Raw genomic sequence first — 26286 nt, forward strand, 5'->3', positions numbered from 1 at the left:
TAAATGAAAATAGTCTGCCTTCGAGGTAATTGGCAGTTGTGGTTGTGCTGACGCTAATATTAAACTGTCTTAATATCCTTGTTTTAATGGCCACCAATGTAAACTGACAGTCACTTTCAATCTATGTTAGTGTTTCTTCGATTTGATCATCGGTTAATTTTTTTGGTTTTAAACCACCTCTTCCAATAAAATATAAATTTCCGGTGCGGACCCAATTGTATGCTTTCTTATATTTGACATCTAAAGTTTGCGCCAGAGTCACCCAATCGTAGTTTCGCTCAGCACACTCAATTACTCTTCTTCTATCATTCGATGAAGATAAAATATAATGTTTTCTTTCAACTTGTTCAGTTGTATATATTTGATGTCTACAAATTGGACAAGGTGGTTCTGGTTGTTCCAGAAGTGGGCGTAAACAAATTTGGTGAAATAAATGCTTGCATGGAATCAATATAATAACATACTTTCTATTCATAGTGTATTGACAAATAATACAACGATCTTTCAATTCCATTACTGTATTACTGTATTGCTGGTGCATACAAGTGCTAAATTTGATATTTATAACTTAATAAAATGCATGTCCAAGAAGATCTTTTATAATGACCTTAAAGCTGACATTGAATTCGCAATTACAAATAATGTATTCTCATTTACATATTACGATTTCTTAATTAAAATTTTTGATTTTCAAATTACATATTGCAATTTCTTATTTACATGTTGGGCTTCTCAATTACATTTTAAATTTCTTAATTACATGTTGTGTTTCTTAATTACATATTGCGACTTCTAAATTACATGCTGTATTTCTCAATTACATCTTACTTTTCTTAATTACAACTTTCAAGTTCTCAATTACATCTTGAAAAGGTGTAGTATTTTATTTATAATTATATATTTTCTTTACATTCAATGTAAATCAATTTCTAAACGAGCTCTGGGCATAATTTGCGCCATCAGTAGGAAAGAAGCGTGAAAAAACACAAAGAAAATTCAATTGTTAATGCAAAATAAGAAGAACTTAGAAATATTAATATTAAATTTTACTTTAATGTAAACAAATTTTAAAAATTTTGAACGTACACTTTTATGTTTTAAAAAGTGTTTAGATAATTAAAATACGGTTAGTAAAACTACTTACAAAGCACTGTTTTCCTATACTATGTTGTGAAACTGTTAAGGCTAGTTATATATTATATTCATTTTTAATATATTTTGAAAATGTTTAAAAATATATTTTCGTCTGTGTTAGACATGCAGTCTTGTAACACATTGTAAAAAAGTATATACATACATACATACATACATACATACATACATACATACATACATACATACATACATACATACATACATACATACATACATACATACATACATACATACATACATACATACAAACATACATACATACATACATACATACATACATACATACATACATACATACATACATACATACATACATACATACATACATACATACATACATACATACATACATACATACATACATACATACATACATACATACATACATACATACATACATACATACATACATACATACATACATACATACATACATACATACATACATACATACCTACATACATACATACATACATACATACATACATACATACATACATACTATATATATATATATATATATATATATATATATATATATATATATATATATATATATATATTGTAATATTTTTGAAACAAGACATTTACACATGGCATTAATATAACGGTTATAGTGCATATGATCACCGATCATATGCACCATATCCATTATATTATACGTGGTAGGCATATATATGTGTACCACATATATTTGCGGATATATAATGGTTCAAGTTTCTGAATTTATTTTATTTTTTTTTTTTTTAAACATTTAAAAACGTAGCATAAAGCATATTATCATAATATGATAATATGCTTTATGCTAGATCATGTAAAGTTTCATGATAATGTTAGATCAGGTAAATGTTAGATCATGTAAAGTTTGTTTAATATATTTATGTTATATATAAAGCAGTTTTTGACGATGAAACCGTTTGGTCTCGAATGGTGTGGGTTTGTTCGTGCATTATAATATAATGCTCGCACAAACCCTCACCATTCGAGACCATACGGTCTCTTCGTCAAAAACTGTTTTATATATAACATAAATATATTAAACAAACTTTACATGATCTAACATTTACCTGATCTAACATTATCATGAAACTTTACATGATCTAGCATAAAGCATATTATCATATTATGATAATATGCTTTATGCTACGTTTTTTAATACAAAACATCTGGACTTGATAACTCAATCAAATCTTTTTTTAATCTTTAGGTTGATATCGTTTTCTGAAAATCTTAGATTTTTCGTGGTGTTTTCTACATTTATTTAATTATCGAGATGCATTTTATTTAATGAGATGCGTTTTATTTATCGATATGCGCTTTTATACTTTCACAATATTTAAAATTATTATATTTTATACTAAATTTAAAAAAGAATATAAAACTAATCGCATGATTTGATATTTTTTTAAATAAAAAGTTGTTGCTGTTGACGACTTACATTTTAAGCAGCATTTATTATTGTAGCTCTTCAAATTACGTGTATAAATCGACACCTCATAATTAACGTTGCATCTGTAGCAAATTATTTTATCATTTATTAACGAGCATTGTTGATACCTAAATCTTTTTGCTCATTTTATCAACTCTTTTTTTTTTTAACAATGTTTTTTTTTTTTTTTTTTTGCAAAATATATTTGCAACTGATTGGTGAGATGTTTGTTTGTTTTTTTAAATTTAAGTTATAAAAATGTTTTTATAACTTATATTTAAAAAAACAATTATTACGATTTTTTAATATAACTTTAAAAAAGCTTTTTTTTTTAAATATAGACTGGTAGATTTCATTATAATTTTTTGTTCATTTCGTATTACAGAAAGATTCCAACAGTTAAAAAATTTATTCGTAAATGTAACCGTATTTGCATTGTATTAAAATAAAACTTAAGTTTATTTTTTTAACGGTATTATATGTTTGTATATTATTATATTATTATTGTATGATAACATATTATATTATTATTATTCACAAAGTAATTATTTAATGTTTTTAAATATTAGCAAAGTGATGGGTAATGTAACATTTGAAAACGCATTAAATGCTGGAACTTCAAGTGTCTTAGCAGGTTTTTTCTTTGTAATTTCCTTCTCAGGATTGATATTTAATTCCGTCTTAATTATGATAATATACTTGGACAGAAATCTTCACACAATAACAAACACTTTTATCGTAAACCTTGCAGTTTCTGATTTAATTACAGCTTCTGCAGTTGTACCGTTCGATGCTGATTTTCTACTAAGAAGTTATTACCCTTATGGAAAAATATTGTGCGGATTTAAAGAGACAATGTTTATGCTGTCGCTTCCCTCATCTGTTGTAAATTTACTGCTTTTGACATTTGAAAGATTTGTTGCTACCAAGTTTCCTTTTAAAAAGTTTCAATATTTTACTACAAATAAAGTTATTTTATTGATAACTTTAAGCTGGATCTACACTTTAAATTCAGCTTTGTTTCCTATATACTACGAAGGAATCTCTGCAGTTACCATAAAAAACAGAATTTGTTATTTAACTTTTCCTGATTCGTACGCTTTTTATCAGATTTTTGGAAATTTTGTAGTTCCCGTTCTCATAATGGTAGGTATTTACATTTTTTTATTTTCAACCGTTCACAAGCACAAAAAGCAAATTCGAAGAAATTCAATTAAAACGCAACTTAAGTGTAAAACCAATCATAAAACAATAAAATCAATTTTTTTGCTAGTTGGAAACTTTTTGGTTTGCTGGTTAACTTTTATTGTTCTTGCAACATCAAACATGATATGTAATGGTTGTCACCCAAGAGTTATTACGTGGTTAGGAAACTTAGTGATATATTCAAACGTTTTTATTAATCCGATGCTATATGGTTTAATGAACAAAAACATTCGAAAATCTCTGGTAAAAAGAATTTTTATCAAGTTTTGCATTTATCCGATTCAGGAAACAAAATCACGATCAAATTTATTTCCTTTTTATGCTACAGTCAGAAACAAACAAACAAAAAATTCAAAAAAACACAAATTAGAAATTCAAAACTTTACACAAAACCATAAATGTAATTCGACTGAAATTACCTTATTGAATTATAAGTTAAGCGACAATTCACTACTTTGAATTAATTACAATAAAAAATTTACAATACTCGACTTAAATGTTTAACAAGAGTAACTTTATATTTTACAATAGCAACAGTGTTTGTCAAGATGCATAGCTAAGAAACCTATTTATAAAAAATTGTATTGAAAAATAATGTAATATAAAAAATTAATTTATTAGTATATAATATATATAATAATATATTTAAAGGTTAAAAGCATGAAATTTAATCAAGTTGGACACTAAAAAAAAAACAACTTATCTCGTATGTTTTTAGTGTAGGAAGTAAGTTATCAAAATTGTATTACCTGTTTACCTTTTATGAAGTTAATAATAAGTAATTACTGATAGAGATAAAATATTTAGAGCTGTAAACAACAACAGGGAGTAATTATACATCAACTGATTTTCACTAGTCTGTTTATCTAAGACTTGGCAAGAAGTTCTAGTTAAGCACATAAATGGGTTGAGTTTATACTTAACTAAGTAATGCTTAAAAAGAAACAAGTCTTACTTAAAAGCAAACTAGTTCGCTTACTTGAATTAAAACTTGAGTTAAAAGTTAAAAAATATGCACGAAATATTTATTGTATTTATTAACAATTTCTTAATTTTCTTAAACGGTATTATAATGCTTGAGATAAGTAATGCAGCGTTTCATTGTGTATTTGCTATGATGCTCTATATATTGTATTTCATTGTAACGTATATCATTGTGTATTTGTTATAATGTTCTATATAACATGGTGTAATGTACTGTGTGGCGCATTTCATTATGTATCTGCTGTGATGTTACTTACATTTTTTAATTGTATATTTGATGTGGTGTAAAACATGCAATGTTTCATTGTATAATTACTGTTATGCAATATATAACGTGCAGTGTTTTTGATTGTTTTTGCTGTGATGCACAATCGTGCATATTTTGTTTAAAAAACTAAACCAAACTTTGGATGTATATCTTTAATGTTATGAATCCCATTCCGGGTCATGACTATTATTCCGAGTCATGCATACAAAATTTAGATGTTTCTATAAATAATGTTCATATTTTAGATTTGTTAACCGGTATTCTTTATTTGCCTTTTTTTTATTTATAACGTTTAGCCGCGTATAGTGATTTTTCAAAATGTCAAAAATATAACAGATTAACTTCTTTGTCGAAGCGACGAATAATTAGCAACACTTAGTACATTTTGCGGATGACTTGCTTCGGCCTATATTATTGAAGTGCATGGAGTTACAAGGCTATTGGCACACGAATTAATTTTTGATTGCGCTGATTTCATAGCGTACTTGCCTCATTAAGTAAAGGATCAGTGGTTCAAACCTCTGGGCAAGTTTTGCGATATCGGTTAGGAAGGAGGCGTGAACTTCCAACTAAATACTTATCCGCAGTGCTCTGTGATGAGATCATAAGGACTTCTTGGGGCACCTAAATAAATTAAAAAAAAAAATATGTTACTTATAGCATTTATATCTTTAAAAGTACCGCTGTTTATTAGCGGAAAAAGCTTTTTAATATGGTACCAATTAACAAAAGGTAGCAATGTAAGTATCAGTATATAAAATGAGCGGCTAATTTCGGAAACAATTAAAAAAACTTATTCTTGACATAAACAACTTTGCAAATGTATATTAAAACAAATAACTGAAAGAAACTAAAAAGTTAGCTTTAAAACAGTAAATGTTTTATTTATATTTTGTACATGTCTGTCAATATTTAAGTATAACAAGTCATGTAATTTTGTATTTATGTGTATCAAATACAGCTCTTTTCTGTTTTTGATTATCTAATAGCTTTTTGTATGTGACTCTAATGGCACCATGAGACTTTGCTAAATTGAAATTTTTTGTAAATTAAGTATACAAAAATATTGCAAATAAAAGCGGTTTCTAAATAACAAGACCACATGGTCTTCTGCAAGTTTCCCGCATTCTTTTAACAGCGTTACTTTTTTATATTTATTATTTGTGCTAAATTTATTATTTGTACTGAAAAAATTTCATATTATATGTACGATATTTCATTTTACACAAAAGAACAACAAAAAAAAATGTTACCTTCCTCTGAGAATAGTCTCCTTTTAAATGTTACTTAAATTTGAAAAAACTTAAAAGTATAGAATGCCTAATACAGTAAGTATTTCAATTTTAACCTAAATGTAAAAATAGAAAACAAAGAAATAATCTTGAATATAAATATTATATAGTTTAAAATTTTCAATAAATAAAGTTATAAGAAAAAATAAAAAACAACATAAATGAAACAAGAATCAAATTAATGAAGTATGTTATATATATATACTATAGTTATATGAAGTATGTTATATATATATATATATATATATATATATATATATATATATATATATATATATATATCAAATTAATGAAGTATGTTATATATATAACTGTACCAGATAAATTAAAAGTAGCTAAAATTGTACCTATTTTTAAAACCGGTGAAACATTTCTAATAAACAATTACAGACCAATCTCAATACTTCCAACCTTTTCTCAAATACTTGAAAGAATAATCTACAATAGATTATATGAATACCTAATTCAAAACAAATTCTTAAATGAAAAACAATTCGGCTTTCAAGCTCAGCACTCAACAGAACATGCAATTTTAGATTTAGTTAATAGCATAAGTGATTTTTTTAATAAAAAGCAATTTGTGTTAGGAACTTTTATAGACCTATCCAAAGCATTTGACACAATTAATCATAATATCTTATTAAAAAAAATGGAAAAATACGGAATAAAAAATACTAGCCTAGATTGGTTTAAAAGTTATCTGTGCAACAGACAACAATGTGTTATTTCGAACGATAATAAATATTCTAATTTACTAAAAATAAAATGCGGAGTTCCCCAAGGTTCCATTCTTGGTCCTCTTTTATTTTTAATTTATATTAACGATCTTCCAAAATCACTAAAAAAACTTCATGCAATAATGTTTGCTGATGACACAAATTTATTTTATTCATCAGCATCAATTGAAAATCTCTTTGAATCTGCAAATGATGACCTTGAGAGTCTAAACATTTGGTTTAAAGTAAATAAATTATCTTTAAATCAAGAAAAAACAAAATACATCTTGTTTCATTCCAACCAGCAAAAAAACAAAATACCAAGCATGCTACCATTACTAAAAATAGATAATATAAACATCGAAAGAACTTAAACTATTAAATTTCTTGGGATAATTATTGACGAAACGATTTCTTGGAAACCCCATATAAAAACATTAAATACAAAAATATCAAAAAGTATCGGCATACTTTACCAAGTCAAAACTATACTTTCCCAGGAGAATCTGAAAGTTCTCTACTTTTCTTATATACAAAGTTATCTAACATATGCTAATACTGCCTGGGGAAGTACAAATAAATCTAAATTAAGTTCTCTATATACACGCCAAAAACACGCATCAAGATTGATTTATAATAAAAATGAATTCACTCATGCCGATCCTTTACTTAAAAACTTGAATGCTTTAAATATCTATCAAATTAACATCCACCAAAATGTTTTATTTATGCTCAAATATAAGCTCGGACTTGTCTCAACTCATTTTACTTATAACTTTTTTCAAACCAACGCTAACAGATATATCACACGAGGAACCGGATACTTTACATTGCCCATAAAAAAAACAAAATTTTAGAGATTTTCAATTGTATACCGTGGCCCCTATTTATACAACAAAACAATACCTCAAAATATAGAACTTACTAAATTGGATAATCTTATTGCCCTGAAGAAAAAACTAAAAGATCTCATAATTAACAAAACCAATTTTATCGATATATATTAAATATAAAAGAACAATTAATATAATAAAATGTAAAAAGAACAATTTAAGCTATAAAAACAAATAAAAAAGAAATAAAACATAAAATATAAAAAAATAAATAAATTAAAATTGTTAGCAACTATACATAGTAAAATATTACTGAACAGTAGGCCTCAAAAAATTAATGTGTGTCTTTACTCTTTGAATTTTTAGTTTATTTTGTATTTTAAAGGTTCTCGATGAAAAGACTTTTCTTAGTCTTCTGCGAGTTTCCTTACCACTACATAGTACTACTAATACATGTTGATATATATTTTCAACAAATAACATATATTTTCAACGACAACCACAAGCAAGTCCCTAGTAGCCCTGTGGTGCGACGGACTTGCGTATATTTTTTAAATGCATGGGTTAATAGCCAGCACTTTATATTATAAACCATGAATTTATTATTTTAACTCGCATGAGTTAAAATGTCAAACGCGCATGCGTAAAACAGCATTGTTAACGCTCTTTAGATATTGTAAATATTTGTGCTGGACATTTATATAAACTGGAGAGATGTAAGTATTATTTGTTTTTGAAATATATAATAATTATTGTTGTAAAAAAAAAAAAAAAAAAAAAAAAAATATATATATATATATATTATATAGCCATGGTGCAGGCTTTCACTTTCAATCTTGAAGGTAAAAAATTATGTCAATATAATTATTTTTTCGGCCGGGATTTTAAAAACCCGTCAAATCCGGTAAATTTAAAATTTCCACTCCGGTACACCCCTAGTTTTCAGATATTCTTTCAATTAAGTTCTTTTTGAATAAAAAATTTTCTACTTTTTTAGTTTTTTTTTCTTTAAAAAAGATTTTTTAGGAGAAAAGTATTATTTTATTTAAATAAAATAATTAGAAACATCATCCATGTTAATTAAAAAATGGCGCGCCATTCTTTTTCCATAAATTTTCTTTTAGTAGATCAAAAGATGCCTACAAAATTTAAGAATAATATTTTAAATTGTATTTTAAATTTGTTTATAAAATCAAAAGTTGAGGTAAAGTTATTATAATTATAACGTTCTTTCGGTATAAACTTGAAATTGTTCTTTTAATAAATAGGATCCATAAAGGACGTCACGCTAAGTTTAACTAATGGCAAGAAGTTCTAGAATATTGGCTTGCGCAAAGATTTTTAGAATAATTTAGCGCTTATGTTCAAAGAATATCTCAGCTGATGGGAGCCAATAAATTTCTACTTCTGGTTAGTATATAAATTATGAATGACGTCCTTTATGGACAACCCCAATGAAGATATTACCAATTTTAAAATGCAGTACATCTAGTAACATCATCAGCAATAAAAAGATTAATTTTTATATCATTATGTATTAAGACATATTCAAGCGATTAAACTTTTAAGATATTGAAAAGTTGTGTGGATATTTTTTATTCGTTAATCTTAAAAAAATGGGCACACGAAATATGATAACTACTGACACCTAGATAGGACCAACTGTGTTTAGTGGACTACCAATACATTAGAAGCCTCCTAATACCAGTTTATAATTATATTATAAATTTACCGATTTCACTTGCTTTGCCCCTCGGTTAAATTATAGGTATTATTCAAGATATGATTTTTTAATTAAAACTTATTAACTTATTTTTTTTTTTTTAATATTAATTCACCTCTCCAAGGCCAAGAAGGCCACTACAGACGAGGAGGCTACGTAGTTGTGGTTAACCCTCTCTCAACTCTATAACTCCGAAATACGAGCTTTGACAAACAAGGCCGCTGCGCGGAGAAACAAGCGACATATATATATATATATATATATATATATATATATATATATATATATATATATATATATATATATATATATATATATATATATATATATATATATATATATATATGTATATATATATATATATATATATATATATATATATATATATATGTCGCTTGTTTCTCCGCGCAGCGGCCTTGTTTGTCAAAGCTCGTATTTATATATACATATATATACATATATATATATATATATATATATATATATATATATATATATATATATATATATATATAATATATATATATATATATATATATATATATGTATATATATGTATATATATATATATATATATGTATATATATATATATATATATTTATATATATATATATATATATATATATATATATATATATATATATATATATATATATATATATATATATATATATATATATATATATATATATATATATATATATATATATATATATATATATATATATATATATATATATATATATATATATATATATGGGCAATGCCATACTCAAGTGAGTTATTTTCAGAAAAATAACTTTCAATTACCATCAATAGCATTAAGAAGAATTGTTTTTTTAAAAACTACCACAAGTTTAATACTTCATATTTGAAGTTTAAAAATAACTTAAATAAGTTTCACTTTTTTGACAATATATAATATTTGTTTTAGTTTTCCAACAATGTGATTGTCCCGTAAGGAACAAATGTGTCATTTTTATTAAGTTTATGCTTAAAAAAAGTATCCAATAAGGGAAAGGATTATAACAATCACAATAAACTACTTTTTCTATATTTAAAACTAAAAATCTGATAGTTGAAGTATTTCTTTAGAGCCTGCAGGCAATGTATATTATGGTCCTGTAAGTAACGGCTCATTGTATAGTCTTTAAAGTAAGAAACTTATCCAAAACACTTTGATATTTAAAAAATTAAAAACTAATTACAACTAACTATATATAAAACTATCTTTTAATGAATAGAAAATCTTATGGAACGTATTTCGAACATTTATACAACTTATTGACAATCTTTATTTTCATTTTAGACCAAAATAAAAATTAATGGCTTAAAACTAATGCAGAAAGACAGAGTAAATGAAGACGATTGAATCCTATTTTAGCAAGGCAAAAAAAAAGAATATGTTAAGAAACACCGAGAAAAAAAAAGAAAGAATACAGAAAATTGCCAAAAGATAAAAGACATAAAGCTGATACAGAAAGAAAGATTAAAGAAAGGGGAAAAAAAGCTAAGTGGAGATAGAAACTTCGAATAAAATTAATGAAACTATTTGCTACTGGCAGCCATATAGTACACGTTCTTCTCTGTCAAGAGCTGCAAATAAAGTAAAAACAATGTTACTTAATAGCCCTACAAAGCAAAAAGCAGTTATTCTAAAATTGGCTGTTGAACTAAATTGAAAAATTCTAAAAAGTTCTATTGAGTATAGAGGAGCAACTTTCTTAAATGAAGAAATCAAGCAAAAGTCTTTGAATTTTATGAAAATGATGATATTAGCCGTATGTCTCCTGGAATAAAAGATAGAGTTGCAATCAGAAATAATGGCAATAAAGAGCATATTCAAAAAAGACACATGTACATGTGCCTAAAGGAAACTCATGCCTTGTTTATAGCAGAAAAAAAATATATCAAGATTAGTAGAAGTAAATTTGCAAGTCTAGAGCCATTACATGTTCTCCTTAGTCGACAAACAGCAACTAATTTATGCACGTGCATCTATCATCAAAATGTAATTCTTTCACTGAAAAAGCTTTCTGTTTGCAGTGCAAATACACCTGTTTATTCTAACAAATTTGCATTCTCTTGCCTTCAATGCCAGATGACCCAGCATGTTGATTTAGTGAATGTCAGCATGAAGAATGTGGTTTCAAAAAAAAGTATCAATTGCAGCGTGATAGAGATACTTCGGAAGAAATTGTTGAGTGGAAACAGTGACAAGATGATAATGGAAGGATGAAGCAATTAGCTCAAAGCATTTCAATAATGCACTTATACGATCATCTGTGCTTATTGATGGCTAGCTTTTTAACTCGCAGTTTTATTAAAAGACAACAGCACAAAAGTTTAGAAGTTTAGAATCTGACAAACAGCACAAAAGAAGTAAGTGGAATAGTAGTGATACAAATGGATTACGTAGAAAATGACAAATATTTTTCTCAAGATGAGGTTCAAAATGCACACTGGAACCAACAGCAGGTAACTATATTTACTTCTGTGACTTGGTTTCAAAATACGAAAAACTGTCATGCAATTGTTAGTGATTGTACTACTCATAATAAAGAAACATCTATAGTATATTTTGATAAATTTATTCAAAGCCTACCGAAGGATGTTTTTGAGTTAAGAGTTTGGACAGATGGTCCATTTAAGAACAGATTTATTATTGCAGGTACTCAAAAACTCCAAAAAATATTTGGGATTGCTATCAAATGAAACTATAGTGCAACTAGTCATGAAAAGGGACCTATAGATGGCTTAGGAGCAGTTGTTAAAAGAATTGCTTTTAATCAGGTTTTAACCAGAAAAGCTTTTATTAACAATCCTGAAGATTTTTATCACGTCGTTTCAAATATTAACCCAATTTTTCAAATTTCTTTAATTTTTTCTGACAATATTAATCAAAGAAGCAGTGAACTAAATCTACAAGATTTATTTATTTAATATTAATACTTTTCCTTTTTTGATGATTTTTTGATGACAAACAAAACAATATTCCTTTGAGTCAGAAACAACAATTCCTAAAATCAAAGTTGCAAAAAAAAAAAAAAAAATTAAATATGGGAATATAGGTTTTTAGTGTATTTTGTTAATTAGTTTATTGAGTTTTTATAAAATTTATAAAATTAGGATGCACATAAAAGATACAATAAAATAGACTTTAGACTTTAATTTTACTTATTTTTAATCATTTTTTTAGAACAGCTAATCCCAAAATTGGAGTGAGGAAGTATATGCTACAAAAAAAATTTGATTTTTAATGCTTGTTATAAATTGATATTTATAAAATTGATAAAAATGCTTATTATAAATTGCTTAGTATAATGAAATATTGTTCCAAAACAGTTCATAGTTGAAAGAATTTTAAATATACATTGGAACAATTAAATGATTTCGGGATGATACATATCTGTATGAACATCTAATCATTTAAGATAAAAAATATATAACTAAAAGATTGGCATTAATTAAATTAAAATGTCCCGTAAGTAACGGTGGAATCGCCCATACACTACTGTGATCAAAAAGTAAGGTGAGTTTTTTTATAAAATGAAAAATCTGTATTTATTCTAACAAACCTGTATCGTCCCCCTCAAAATAATCCCCCCCGGCCCCAATGCACTTTTGTCAAGGTTTTTTCCAGTCTTCGAAGCATGCCGAAAAGTCCTCGGTAGGGATAGCCTTCAATACGCTTGCCGATTCACGTTGGATCTCTTCTATGGACTAAAAACGATTTCCCCGGAGTGGTCTCTTAAGCTTTGGGAACAGGCAGAAGTCACACGGTGCTAAGTCGGGCGAATACGGTAGTTGTGGAGCAACATGGGTAGAGTTTTTGGCGAAAAACTCACGAAGAACCAGTGCTGTGTGCGAAGGCGCATTATCGTGGTGCAAAATCCAAGAGTTATTGGCCCATAATTCCGGTCTCTTTTTGCGAATAGCTTCACGCAAACGTCGCATAACGCTTAAATAATATTCCTTGTTGACAGTTTGGCCAGTTGGAAGGAATTCGTAGTGCACGACACCACAATAATCAAAGAAAACAGTCAACATGCCCTTGATTTTTGAGCGACTTTGACGTTGGTTGCTTCGGTCTCGGCTCGCCTTTTTCACGGTATTTACTCGATTGGTTGGTTGTTTCAGGGTCGTATGCGTAGACCCAAGTCTCATCGCCAGTAATAATTTGTTTGTAGACGTCTTGATAGTCAGAAAGCATTGCTTCACACGTTTTAACGCGACGCTCTTTTTCAAAGAAATTGAGAAATTTCGGCACCAAACGTGATTTGAGTCTTCTGAGGCCCAAATGATCCTTCAAAATCGCTTGCACCGACCCAAATGATATTCCAACCATGTCAACAAGGTCTCGAATGGTTAACCGACAATTTGCAAGCACCAATTCTTTGATTTTGTTGATGTGGCGATCATCAATCGAAGTCGATGGTTGTCCGGAGCGTTCCAAGTCATCAACACGTTCTCGGCCTTCTTTGAAGTCTTTGTACCACTTGTAAACATTTTTTTGAGACATAGTCTCTTCACCGAAGGCCTTTTGCAACATTCGATACGTTTTAGCAGCAGAAATATCATTCCGCAAACAAAATTTAATAGCACTTCTTTGCTCAACAAAATTAGACATCGTGAAAATCGCTGAATGCACTTTTGGTACTTCAGAAACAAGCGTAAACAAAATAAAATAATTATGAGTTAGACATGTAATTTGGCGCAAATGTTAATGACATTCCTACCAACTTAAAAATAAAAAAGATTGGACGATACGAATAAGGCCGGAAGTTTAAATTAAAAAAATTCACCTTACTTTTTGATCACAGTAGTATATATATATATATATATATATATATATATATATATATATATATATATATATATATATATATATATATATATATATATATATATATATATACTAACCATTTTTGCTTGAGTTATTTGTTATCTTTTTCTGATTTATTCCTTTTCATCAAGATTTCTTTTATGACTGCCCAGTAACTCTTGTTAACGCGCTGCTCAGGGATGTTTGGAGGATTTGCACTTTTTGTGACTATTTTGGTACCATTTTGATTGTAACACTCGATTATCTTCTTGGTGTAGTGAATCGTTGCCAAATACGCTTAAAAGACTGCCTTGCAATAATTGTTAGTAATTAGCAAAAGACGTTTCTGAAGACATTAAATGATGTACAAATCGCAAGTTAAAGTCTTTTGAGTGACGAATGTAACTAAATGTCTAAAATTGAATGTAAAAAATGTCTAAAAGCCACAAAAGCAAATCGCGTGCCACACAAAGATCTTCGGAGCAAACTTTTCAGTCTGAATATACTTAAATGGTAATAATTTGAATGGTAATAATGTTAATGGCCCGGCAACTGGGGGAAATCCTTTTGCAATACGCTTCGTCGTCCTCAGTAATGCATACATTTTATCTATTAAAAAGTTTGATAAGCTTTCAAGCTCGGTATTTTGGTTTTAATTCTTTATCAATTAACTGCATTGGAATTTTTCTTGGTGTCTTTAAACCATTTTTTTTAATTCTGAAAAAGAAACGACTGCATTCAAATTTTTTAAAGAGATCTCTTTTGGATTGACATGAATTTCTGGATTCTGGACTGGATGATCAATTTCCCTTTGTTTTAGTCAACAAAACCTTTTATTTTTCCACCGCCTCATTTTCTTTCGATAGCTTGAGTCTTTTTATATTGCTTCAATATGTCTGAAGATTTGACGACTTTTGACTATTTTGCAATTATTAAATAAGAGTTAATTGGATTTTGAAGGAAAATTTCCAAAACCTTTTTCCAACTATTTAATTGTTTACTCATTTGTCACTAATAAACTGTGTTAGTAAAACACCAATATAGTTACACCAATACACTTAATAAACTGTGTTAGTAAAACACCAATACAGTTAAATATATGTATATAGAACGTCATTATAAAAAAATAAAGGAATTATTTCGTTAAGTATTTTTCGTTAAGTATATCCGGCCGGAATGTACTGAGCCCAATCGATATGTTAGAACAGGTCTGTTTCTTTTTGTTTATAAAACAAATATATAGCAATTGTAAAATTGTTTCATTTTTCTATTTTTTTTTAAATATAGGGCGTCTTTGTTTCTAGGGCTACTCTACATTATTTGAAAACTATAAAGTTCTAAGTAATGTTTCTCCGTCATGAGATTAGTTATACAAAATTTTATTTTTTAATTCCATTTTGATTACCAGAGAGCGTTGCCATCGCAAGTTATAACCGGAAACAATTTTTGATGATCTAAAGTAAAGTTTTGCTTCTGGTATCTTTTATAGACTTTGCTTCTGGTATCTTTTACAGACTTTTTTTATAGACTTTATTCCTTTTCGATTCGTATTGTTTTTTTAAATTTAGAATATAATAATGTTTTTAAATAGTAATAAAAAATATTTTAAGATTGTTAACATTTGTGTAAATAGAAAACTAGCTACCAAGGGCAGTTCTACAGAGGGTGGAGTGTGTGTCAGGTGCGCATAGCAAAAAAATATTTTCAATTACGTGAAATATTTCACAAATATATATTAAGGAAGTATATTTAAAAAAATCGAAAATATATTTATAAATATAAAAAATATATTAAAGTGAAATAATGCAATAAAAATTTTAAAATAAACTGAAATATTTAAAAAAAGCTTCATCAAAGTTACCAAAAAAAAAAGTTTTTTTTGTAAACTCATCGATTGTATGCATGCATAAAATGCAGTACATTTAGGGCACTTTTTGACAGCTGTTTTTTAAGTGTATCAAGAATAAACAAAGAAAAAAAAATAATAATAAAAAAATCAAGTCATAAACATAAACATAGTAGTAGAATATAAATGTGGTTTTACATTCTTTATTTTACAATAAGCATCACTTTAAATTTCCACACTTCACTTAAGTTGTTGCACCCCTACCGATTAAACCAGTTCTGAACAAAATGAAGCCAAAATACATTTTTTTTTGTGTGAAGTATGTAGACAAAACAAAAACAAAACAAAAATTAAAAAAGGTTGGCGCAGGAATCAACAGCTTAATCAAAAACTTAAGGCTGTCCGATAGCAATAAGCAAGCAAATTTTACAATGAAATTATGGATGAATCTTGGAAGGATGACCATGGAAGCATGACCTTGGAAGGACGACTATAGAAAGATGATCATGGTTCACATACAAAACCACCATAGAAATCATGAACCAAGCCATTTTTGAAACTGAAATCTCTACTCAGATATATCTGTTACCATGTTTTTACTCTCAGCTATTGTTCATATGGCATAAATTAAAACAAAAATAAAGTTTACCTTTAACTGAAGTTGAAGAAGTAATAATAATAAAAATAATTATAATAATAGTTCTTTTAAACACCCAATAATTACATAAAGTATAGGTAAAAGTATTAAAAACAAAACAAAATAACAACAGCAAAAAGTTTAAGTATGCATTAAGTTGCATTTTTCTTGGAATGTTCTCCTCCATCAGAGTTCTAAATATTAATCTTTGTTACTTTAAATTCCATTGTTGGAGCGATTGTTTTAAAATTGCCAGAGCATTGGCATCCAATACTTACTGAGGGCGAGCAGTTATAATTTTTTTACCCTCGACATACATTGGAGCATGTTTATACCAACTTTCTTGCATATTGTCAATATCTCACCCACAAATGATCTTTGATTGTTCATTAAGGGCATCTGAGTCCGTATAATCGAGTAACATATGGGGTTGTTTAGAAGCCTGATAAATAGGCTTAATTTGTTGCGAAAAAGAATGACTGACATAGCGTCTACTTTGAAATAAGAAAGCAGGTAATTTCTACTTTGCTGTGAAACATTAAAGACAGATTGTCCGACTATATCAATGCTATTTAGAAACTTATTGTTACTTCTACCCAGTTCTAGTCCGTATAACAACATTGGAACACCTAAAGAATTAAATAAATGAATTATGGTAGCAGGCTAGCAAAAGCGAAGTCCATTTCTTATAAGAGCTCTTGCAACACATAAGAATTGTGTTACACGTTCAATTATATTTATTTTTGGATCTTATTTTTTTCTTATTATCCCAAAGGAAATCAAGATGTTTTAGAAAGTTATGAGACTTAATAGGAGCACCGTTAATATAAATAACGCTATTTGCAATCGAGTTTATTCCAGATATTAAAAGTTCAGTTTTTTCTGTATTTAGTTTAATAAAGTTCGATATTCCATACTTTTGAACAATCTTAGTAAGACTCTGAAGACTAGAGATAGTGGAATTTTGTAAAACTATATCATCAGCATACACAATGACACCTGTGTATACTCCATTTATCAAAGTTCCAACTTTTGACTCTGAAACAATTTTCTTTGCAAGATTTTCAAAGTAGATATTGTAGAGATGAGGTGAAAGTATGGATCCTTGACGCACTCAATGAGACAGCCTAAATTTTTTTGATGTACATTTAAGATATGGTTTATCAGAAGTACCTGTTTGATATAGTGATAAGATTGTATGAACTATTGATAATGGGATTTTTTTCAGGTAATAGTATTTCCCAAATAGTTATTCCCAATTATCAACTGTCAAAAGCTTTGTTGGCGTCTAGACTGCATACATATAGAAATATTAAATCAATTTCTTTTTTTTAACTCCACGTTTAAAAGGTTCCCTAAAAAGTTTTTAACTTCAAAGAAAACACACGTAAAAAACGATATTGTCATAGTAGCCGATGTTACTTAAACATTTTAGACGGTATTTTTTTACAACATAAAAGCATATGCTTGACTGAAAAAGAATTAGAAAATATTACAAAAGCTTTGCCGAAGAAATTGCAGCAAAAAATTTATTTCGACCGAATTTCAAAATTATGATGAAAAAAATTTCTTTTTACATAGCCAAAAAAAAGCAAAGTACAAAAATAAAAATCTAACTATTTTAACTTTACATAATTTATTAATTAAACCAATAAAAAAACTAACCATGAGCGAGACTAGGTTTTTTCAAACCGAGACGAGACCGAGACGAGAAGTTAGTATTTCTCGTGAGACCGAGATCGAGACGAGACGAGAAATTTAACCATTTTTGAAAACAAATTTATTAAAATCCAAGTAAAAAAAAAAAAAATGTAAACATGGTTTTGACAAATAGACGCAAATGACATTTGTCAAATGTAAACAACTTTTTCAAATATTAATTCAGAATTTTTTTGCCAAACTTTTCCAACAAGACAATGTTTTCTCTGATTAAGATGATTTGCTCTACTTTTTCTGGGTGTAAGTTGTGTCTGGATGATCGGACAACATTTCCACCTGAGCTAAAAACTCTATCTGATTTAGTTGAACTTGCTGGAATAGCTAAAATTTGTCTAGCTAATGAAGAGAGTTCTAGCAAGGTATTTGAATGCAATTTCCACCAATCAAGAATCGGAAAGTCTTTTTTGGCATCAGGGAGATATTCATACTGGCACATTTCGCTCAAAATAGGATTCAGTTCAGATGTTAGCTCTTGTGTTTCAAGTCTGACGTTTAACTTGCGCTTCAGTTTGGAATTAGGGGACAAATCTGCTGAAAGGACTCTGGCAACAGGTTAAGACTCAACATTATCCTTAACCTGTGAGGCTAACTATTCTTTTGTTGTTTGAAACTTTTTGAAGAGCTTCAAGTGAAGTCCCTTTAAGGCAGGATTTAAGTAGTTTGCTGCAGCACTCAATAAGTTTCCAGTGTGACAAAGAGGAAATCTTTTCTCAATGCAGCTTTTCAAGTTTTTTGCTTACAAGACACCGTAGCCATTTTTTCCATCCATCTCAATAAATTGATCAATTTTGTCATGGATTAAATAAAGAGAATCGGCGACAGTGTTAATTGTTGGAATAGACTCAGCCAACCACGTTTCTGTAGCTACTTTAAGTGGTGCCAAAAGTTCTACTGTTCCCTCGATTGATTTCCACTGTAATGCACTGATGGTCTTTGAAGAAAAAATATCTTCATTTGCACATAAGCTGATAATTGCACTCTTTAGATGTAGGACAGAAGCCATGCAATCCAGTTCAATATTCCATCTTGTGTCAACAGATTGGCGTAACTGTCTAAAATTTATTCCTTGAGCGTCTGATTCTGATTCAAGCAACTCAGCTGCAACTATTGACTGATGAGTTAAAAAAAGCCAAATCTTTGCATATTTGCAACGCATCATCCATTCCAGCAGTCATTCCAAATGAGTCTCGAACTGCACATTGCAAAATATGTTTGCTGCACAAGTATTGGTCAAGGCGCTTTGACAATTTGACTGCAAGTTTCATGTTTCTTGCCTGGTCGTTCACGCAGTACATTGGCAAATCAACAGGCAAATTTAGTTCTTCTAAGAAAGAATCCAGCTTTCCTTCAATTAAGATACCTGCGTGTCTGCCTGGGTACTGTTGGACATGGGGTGTCCAGCGATTTAGTCTTCAATTTTCGTCAATAGCATGAAAAGTCCAAGAGATGTAGCTGTCCTGAGCTCTAGAAGTCCAAAGGTCAGAAGTAAATGCAGCACTTTTTAGATTTGGCGTAATCTCCGTTATTATGCTCTTCATTCCAGCTTGAACTTCTCTTGACCGAATTGAAAGCTTTCTTGAATATGTTGTTCTGTGACGAAGGCTCAGTTTAGGGTTTGCAATGTCAAACAATTTCTTGAAGGCTCTTCCGTCGACTGCTACAAAAGATGCCAGATCAGTGCAAAAGTAATCCAGCATTGCAGAATCAAACTGTTTTTGAATGGAATTGTCTTTGTCATATTTGGACTTTGTTTCAAGCATTTCGACCATGGTTCGTTGTTTCTTCTTAGGAGGAGGAAGAAGAGAGTCGTCAGTTTTTTCAGAATACTCAACGTAATCGTGAGTTTTTTTTCGAGGTGACGATGAAGTCCGCTTGTGTTTCCATCTTTTGTTTTCAAAGACTTTTTGCACGCCTTGCATTCAGCACCGTCACTTTCCTTTTGAAAATATCTCCAGATTTTGTTTTTTCTTGGTGACATTTTTGATCGTTGAAATGAGGCAAGAATATTTCTTTTCAATATGAACAATATGTGTCAAGTTGAATTCCACTGGTAAAATAATGAAATTAAGTCGAAAGTGCACCATTTTATACAAAAAGTTTTTGTATTTAAAATTTTTTAATTAGATTTTTTTTTTAAATCTAATTAAAAAATCTAATTAAAAATTTAATTTGTTTTTGTCAAAAACAAATTAAGTTTTTAATTAGATTTATTAAAATTACGGAGTCAAAATATTAATTAATTAAAAAAACAAATTATTAAGCATTTTGTAAATTATAATAACTTTTAATTTAAAAAATAATATAATATTTAAGTCTCGTTCTACTTCTCGCGAGAATTTTCTATTTCTCGTTTCTCACGAGAAGTCCCGTTTCTCACGAGAAACGAGAACGAGATCTCGCTCATGGTTAAAAAAAACCAAAATATAAAATATAAAAAATAAAAGTTTTAAAATTGGAAGCATCTTTTAAAAGCATCAAAAATTTTAAATGAAAAAGATTGGAATCATATTTTTTTAAATCTTCATAAAAGTAATCCCAAAATAAAGCGAAAGAAGCTCTAATTAAAACAGGACATTTTATATGTCCACAAACGAAAATATGTTTGATTTTAAGATTAGAAAAAACTTTGTCAAAAGGTGCACAAGGTGCTTTCTACAAAAAACAGTAATGAAAAAAAACAAAAAGAGCTGAATATGTTAGAAACATTTACGAACAACCCAGTGGGCACGGTACGTTTTTTAAACGTTTTTTAGACGTGTTTATAAGGTTTAAACCTAATATAAACGTCCAAAGAAAATAAAAACGCATGGACTTGCCAAACAGGAAAGAAGAGTCATATTGAAAATAGCTTTTTCAAAAGGTGTAAACATACATTTGATTGCAGCTATATCAACAGCAAACGTCGTCATGATGAAAAATTGCAGAGGATCATTTAATGCAGAATCTTGTAATGAGCAGATGTTGGTTATGTTTCACCAGTGGGTTACATCCGGGAATTTTTTAGAGGATTTCATCGTAACAGACAATGTTCCGTGTCACGCTCGTTTGGAAATGGTGTTTAAAAAATATATTTATATTAAATAATAAATTATTATTTTAGTTAACAAACTCGTAAACCATAATATAAATACAAATAGCCCCTGCTATTTGTAATTATATTATGGTTTACAACTTTAATAAATATATATGGCAATATATATATATATATATATATATATATATATATATATATATATATATATATATATATATATATATATATATATACCGTGCCCACTTGGTTAAATTGTGTAGAACTATTGTTAAAAGCTCTGCTTTTAGTTTAAACTTCAACCAATAAACCCAATTGATATAAGTCTAAGAGTGTTATAGAGTCGATAACCACAATGTTCTATTTGCTTAATATAGACGTATCTCACTTTGAATATTTAAAAATATATATTTTTACAAAATAATCAGAATATATTACAAAAAGGAAACTGATTTATACAGAAATAAAAACAGTAACGTAAAATGAAATAATTAGAGAGTAAATAAAAGCGAAATAAATACAAAAGAAAAGAAAGTAAAAGAAATTTTAATAGCTTCTTTTTATTGTCGTTACAAAACCACTAACCCCTCCCTTCCCTTAGAGTGTGACGTATTTGTGGACGACCCCTAACGCATTGTTGTAGATCAGAGGCGCCGCCAATTACTGAAATTCTACGCGGGTTGGAATTTTTAGCGTCATCATTTGAAATAATTTTACAAAGTAAACCGGCATTTAGCCGACATTTTTGCTTTGCAAACTTCTTTTAGTGAGCATTTTATTACCCGTAAAACACTAACTTTTGGGAAATATAAAGCATTTCATCTAATTAAGAATGTTTCATGTGATTGTAAATGTTTTAATTAATTTGAAAGCTTTTTTTAATAATAACTTATTTGTAATATAACTTTGACGTCAAAAATAATATTTTTGTGAAAATGCAATATCCGATATACTAAAATGAATATTGTTAAGTAAAAAGAATTTTCTACGTGTTGTAGGTCATATCATAGATCATTTATATATTGAACTAGATATTGTTGGGAACCATGACTCCCTGCATTTAGATTTCGATAATCTCTTAAAGATTTAAACTTCTTTTTTAGTACGGAAATCAAATCGTTTTTTGTCTCACAACATTTTATATTTTTCGGTATTTGAATTTTTAAATAGCGTTCTGGAACAACCGTATGATTTAAAAACTTTTTGTTATACAAGGGTGATAGAATATATAGAATATTAAAAAAAAAAAAGTAAAACATATTAATTACAATACTTTACACAATAAAGTTTTTTTATTTAACTGAATAGATGAGACAGTTATCATTTCGATGTAGAAAAAAGTATTTCCACGTGACGCAAACGTTTGATTGGCTATTGTTATTTGATAGCGCGCATATTTTTGCTTTATTAATACGTTTATTAATACGTCCTTGCAATAACTAAACGTTTACAATCACTGGCATAGGAGCAGGGGAGGTGGGGGGATCAAGTTTGGAGGGGAAAATAGCCCCCGCAACATTAAAAAATGTATAATATAGTATAGTATATATCTACTGCAAGGAGATAAATCGATACATGAATATAAACCCTGCTATTCGCAGTGTAAGCAGGTAATTACATTGAACATTTTATGTGATAATTAAGTGTTTTTTTTTTGTATCTAAAACCTATTGTAATGGCTTCCGAAAAGATTTGCTGAAGTTTGTAGAACAACATTATTTGGAAGATTGTTCTAAGGATTCGCTACTCTGTTAGTGAAAAAGTTATGACGTATTTTGCAATTATTAGTTATTTCTCGGCGTAGGCGTTTACGTTAACCGTATTTAGGTTCTGCTGTCAATGGTTCAATATGCCAGTTAACTCTCTCAATTTTATTTTCAATTTTAAATTGTTGAATGCGATCAAAACGCGTTCTTCTAGTTGTTAATGTGTCAAACTTAAGGATGTGCAAACGATCTTCATAGCAGAATATTTTCAGACTGTGAGGTACTTTTGTAGCTCTTTTTTGAATACGTTCAATGCGTTTTACTGCTAATTTTGAATAATTGTTACACAATGGAGTCGCAAATTTAAATGCGGTTTGATATAAACGGTGTATTATTTCTTCCATAGTTTTTCTTCTCTGCTGATTAATGAACTTTTCATCAATCCTAAGATGTTATTAGCTTTTGATGCAATCAAAAGCGGAAGCGTGTGTATCCCACTTGCTATTCGAAGTAATTGTAATGCCGAGATCATCCTCCTTTTCAGATTTCAAAATGTTTATGGTAGTTGAAGTTGCAGCATTAAACATGTAGTAATTATTTTGGGGGTTGTATTTACCCTTATGCATCACTTTGCATTTTTTGTAATTCAGCTTCATGTACCATTTGTAATTCATTCCATGTACCATTTGTAATTCATGTACCATTTTGTAATTCAGCTTCATGTACCATTTTTCAGAACATTTAGCAATAGCATTTAAATCATGCTGTTGCTTGTCTGAATCTGAAGCATATTTAAAAGGTGCAATAATTTTGCAGTCATCCGCATACAACTTACAAAGGAAGTAATTAATAACTGACGGTAAATCGTTTATATTAAGGATGAACAAAAGTGGACCCAAGACGCTGCCCTGTGGTACAACACTAGTTACATTTGCCCAGCTAGACTCGCACTATCCAAGAACAACTCTCTGCTTTCGATAAGTAAGAAAGTTACCAATCCAGAAAAAAAGTTTTCTAGAGATCCCAAATGCTTTTAGTTTGTGCATAAGACGTTGATGCGGCACAGTGTCAAAAGCCTTGGCAAAGTCAAGAAAAATTATATCAACACATTACTTATATGCCAAGGATGAAGAAATAATATCCAAAGGTTGGTCGCACAGGAATTAATCCTAACAATTTCGTGTTGTTGTTCTGCAATAAGACCACTTAGGTCGTTGTATAAATGATTTAAAATTGTGTCTTAGATGATTCGTTTCAAAACTTTGCACGGTACAGCCGAATTTAATCGACTTCCGGTTTTGTGCAAGAGCATGACATTAGCAATTTTCCTAGCATTTGGGGATAGAACCTTCTTAAAGTAAACTTTGAAATATTTTTGTCAGAGAGTATGCTATTGTACTGACACATTCTTTAAGAACCCATGGGTGCACACCATCTACACCTGGAGCTTTATATTGGTCGAGTTTGGTTAGACTTTATCTAAAAAAACCTGGGGCTCCGAAACTAAACTGGTGGTTGGATTCCTTAATTCCGGCATTGGAAAAACAAAATATTCGTTAACAAAAACAGATTTAAAATATAAATTTAAAGTATTGCTTATTTCTGTAGCTGAAGTGTTAATAACACCCTTTAAATCCTGCATAGCGTTGATTTGCTTTTTTATTTTTTAGCAAATCGTAATGGGTTATCAAGATTACCATGTTTTTCAAGAACGCTGTTTGCCGTTTTCTTTTTAATATTAAGCTTATTAAACTCAGCTTGTTTCGCAATTGTTCAATCAGGTCTGGCAAAAATATTCTTGTATTTAGTTTTGGAAAGATGAGATGCTGCTGCTAATACCATATTTCCCAAATCTACACTTTCAAGTTCTACAATAATTGAGTTTTGGCTGTTTCTGGCATTAGAGCCGTTTGTTATATCGTTGGTTAAACTGAATATGGGCTTTATTCCTCGAGTCGATACAATTTTGGCGTTAAATTTATAACATGATATTATTTCTTTCACTGTTTCAGTAGTTATGGATTTGTCAGCAACATGGTCTGAGGTATCTGAAGAGAACATGCCTAAAAATATAGCTTTTTTACCTTTGTTGTCAGTTGCTTTGGTTTTGCAGATATTGCACTAACGAGTGCTGTATTTGCTTTGGATGCTGGCTTAGCTAATGCTGCTGCCAGGTCACTGTATTTTGAAATCTTACTATTAGTACCATTTAAACAAACTCTTTTTTCTCAAGTATTTCAAGTTTCAATTTTGAAATTATTGATTACAACTTCTTTAAAAATGACAATTTGCTCCAAATTGTCAATCTTCTCCATTAGTTCTGTTTTGACTTGCAAAAGCAATTGGTACTTTTACTTTCTTTTCTTGATTTGATCCAAGAGCCATTTGATCTTGATAGGAGGGCTACTACCCTAATCAGTGGATTACCTACCAGTGTATTATATATATATATATACATACATATATATATACTTATATATATTTTCTAGACAAACTGGCAATTCTTGAATTGCCAGTTTGTCTTGAACCACCAACACAAAAACCTACCACTTACCTTTAACAATTTCTTCCCAAAAAACGCAAATAACCGATACTATCTTCGATCAACTGATAATCTGAATCTTGCAGTCTTAAATCATCGTTCTGTTACTTATGGATATAAGTCCATAAAAAACCAAAGTATAAAATCTTGGAACAACCTTCGCTAATAACCTAAAAGCTCTCAATTCAATTTATGTTTTTAAGAGTATATAGTTTATAAATCCAAAGATATGTGTATCTATGTATAAGTGTTTGTGATAAGCGCATGTGAATACGTGTGAGTGTATATGTATGTATGTGTATATGTATACATGGATGTGTATGTGTGTATATGTATGTTTTTATATATTTATATGTGTATATATATGTGTGCG

The 26286-nt window shown here is 29.0% G+C and overlaps 2 protein-coding genes across 3 annotated transcripts in view; one reads left to right on the forward strand and one right to left on the reverse strand.

Moving 5' to 3' along the window:
* LOC136080619 (beta-2 adrenergic receptor-like) overlaps nt 1-4448 on the forward strand; it is a 29434-nt gene extending 24986 nt beyond the window's left edge. For both annotated transcript variants that reach the window (XM_065797499.1, XM_065797498.1), the window contains exon 3: nt 3154-4448. In XM_065797499.1, the coding sequence (XP_065653571.1) occupies nt 3161-4249 (1089 nt within the window). In that variant the 5' untranslated portion in view covers nt 3154-3160 and the 3' untranslated portion in view covers nt 4250-4448. The remainder of the gene's footprint in view (nt 1-3153) is intronic.
* A 9189-nt stretch (nt 4449-13637) lies between these two features.
* LOC136080204 (protein GVQW3-like) lies at nt 13638-14237 on the reverse strand. Its single transcript, XM_065796818.1, has one exon. The coding sequence runs from the start codon at nt 14235-14237 to the stop codon at nt 13638-13640; it is 600 nt and encodes a 199-aa protein (XP_065652890.1).
* Between the last annotated feature and the right edge of the window lie 12049 nt (nt 14238-26286).

This window comes from Hydra vulgaris, chromosome 05, assembly GCF_038396675.1.
Source record: "Hydra vulgaris chromosome 05, alternate assembly HydraT2T_AEP".
NCBI lineage: Eukaryota > Metazoa > Cnidaria > Hydrozoa > Anthoathecata > Hydridae > Hydra > Hydra vulgaris.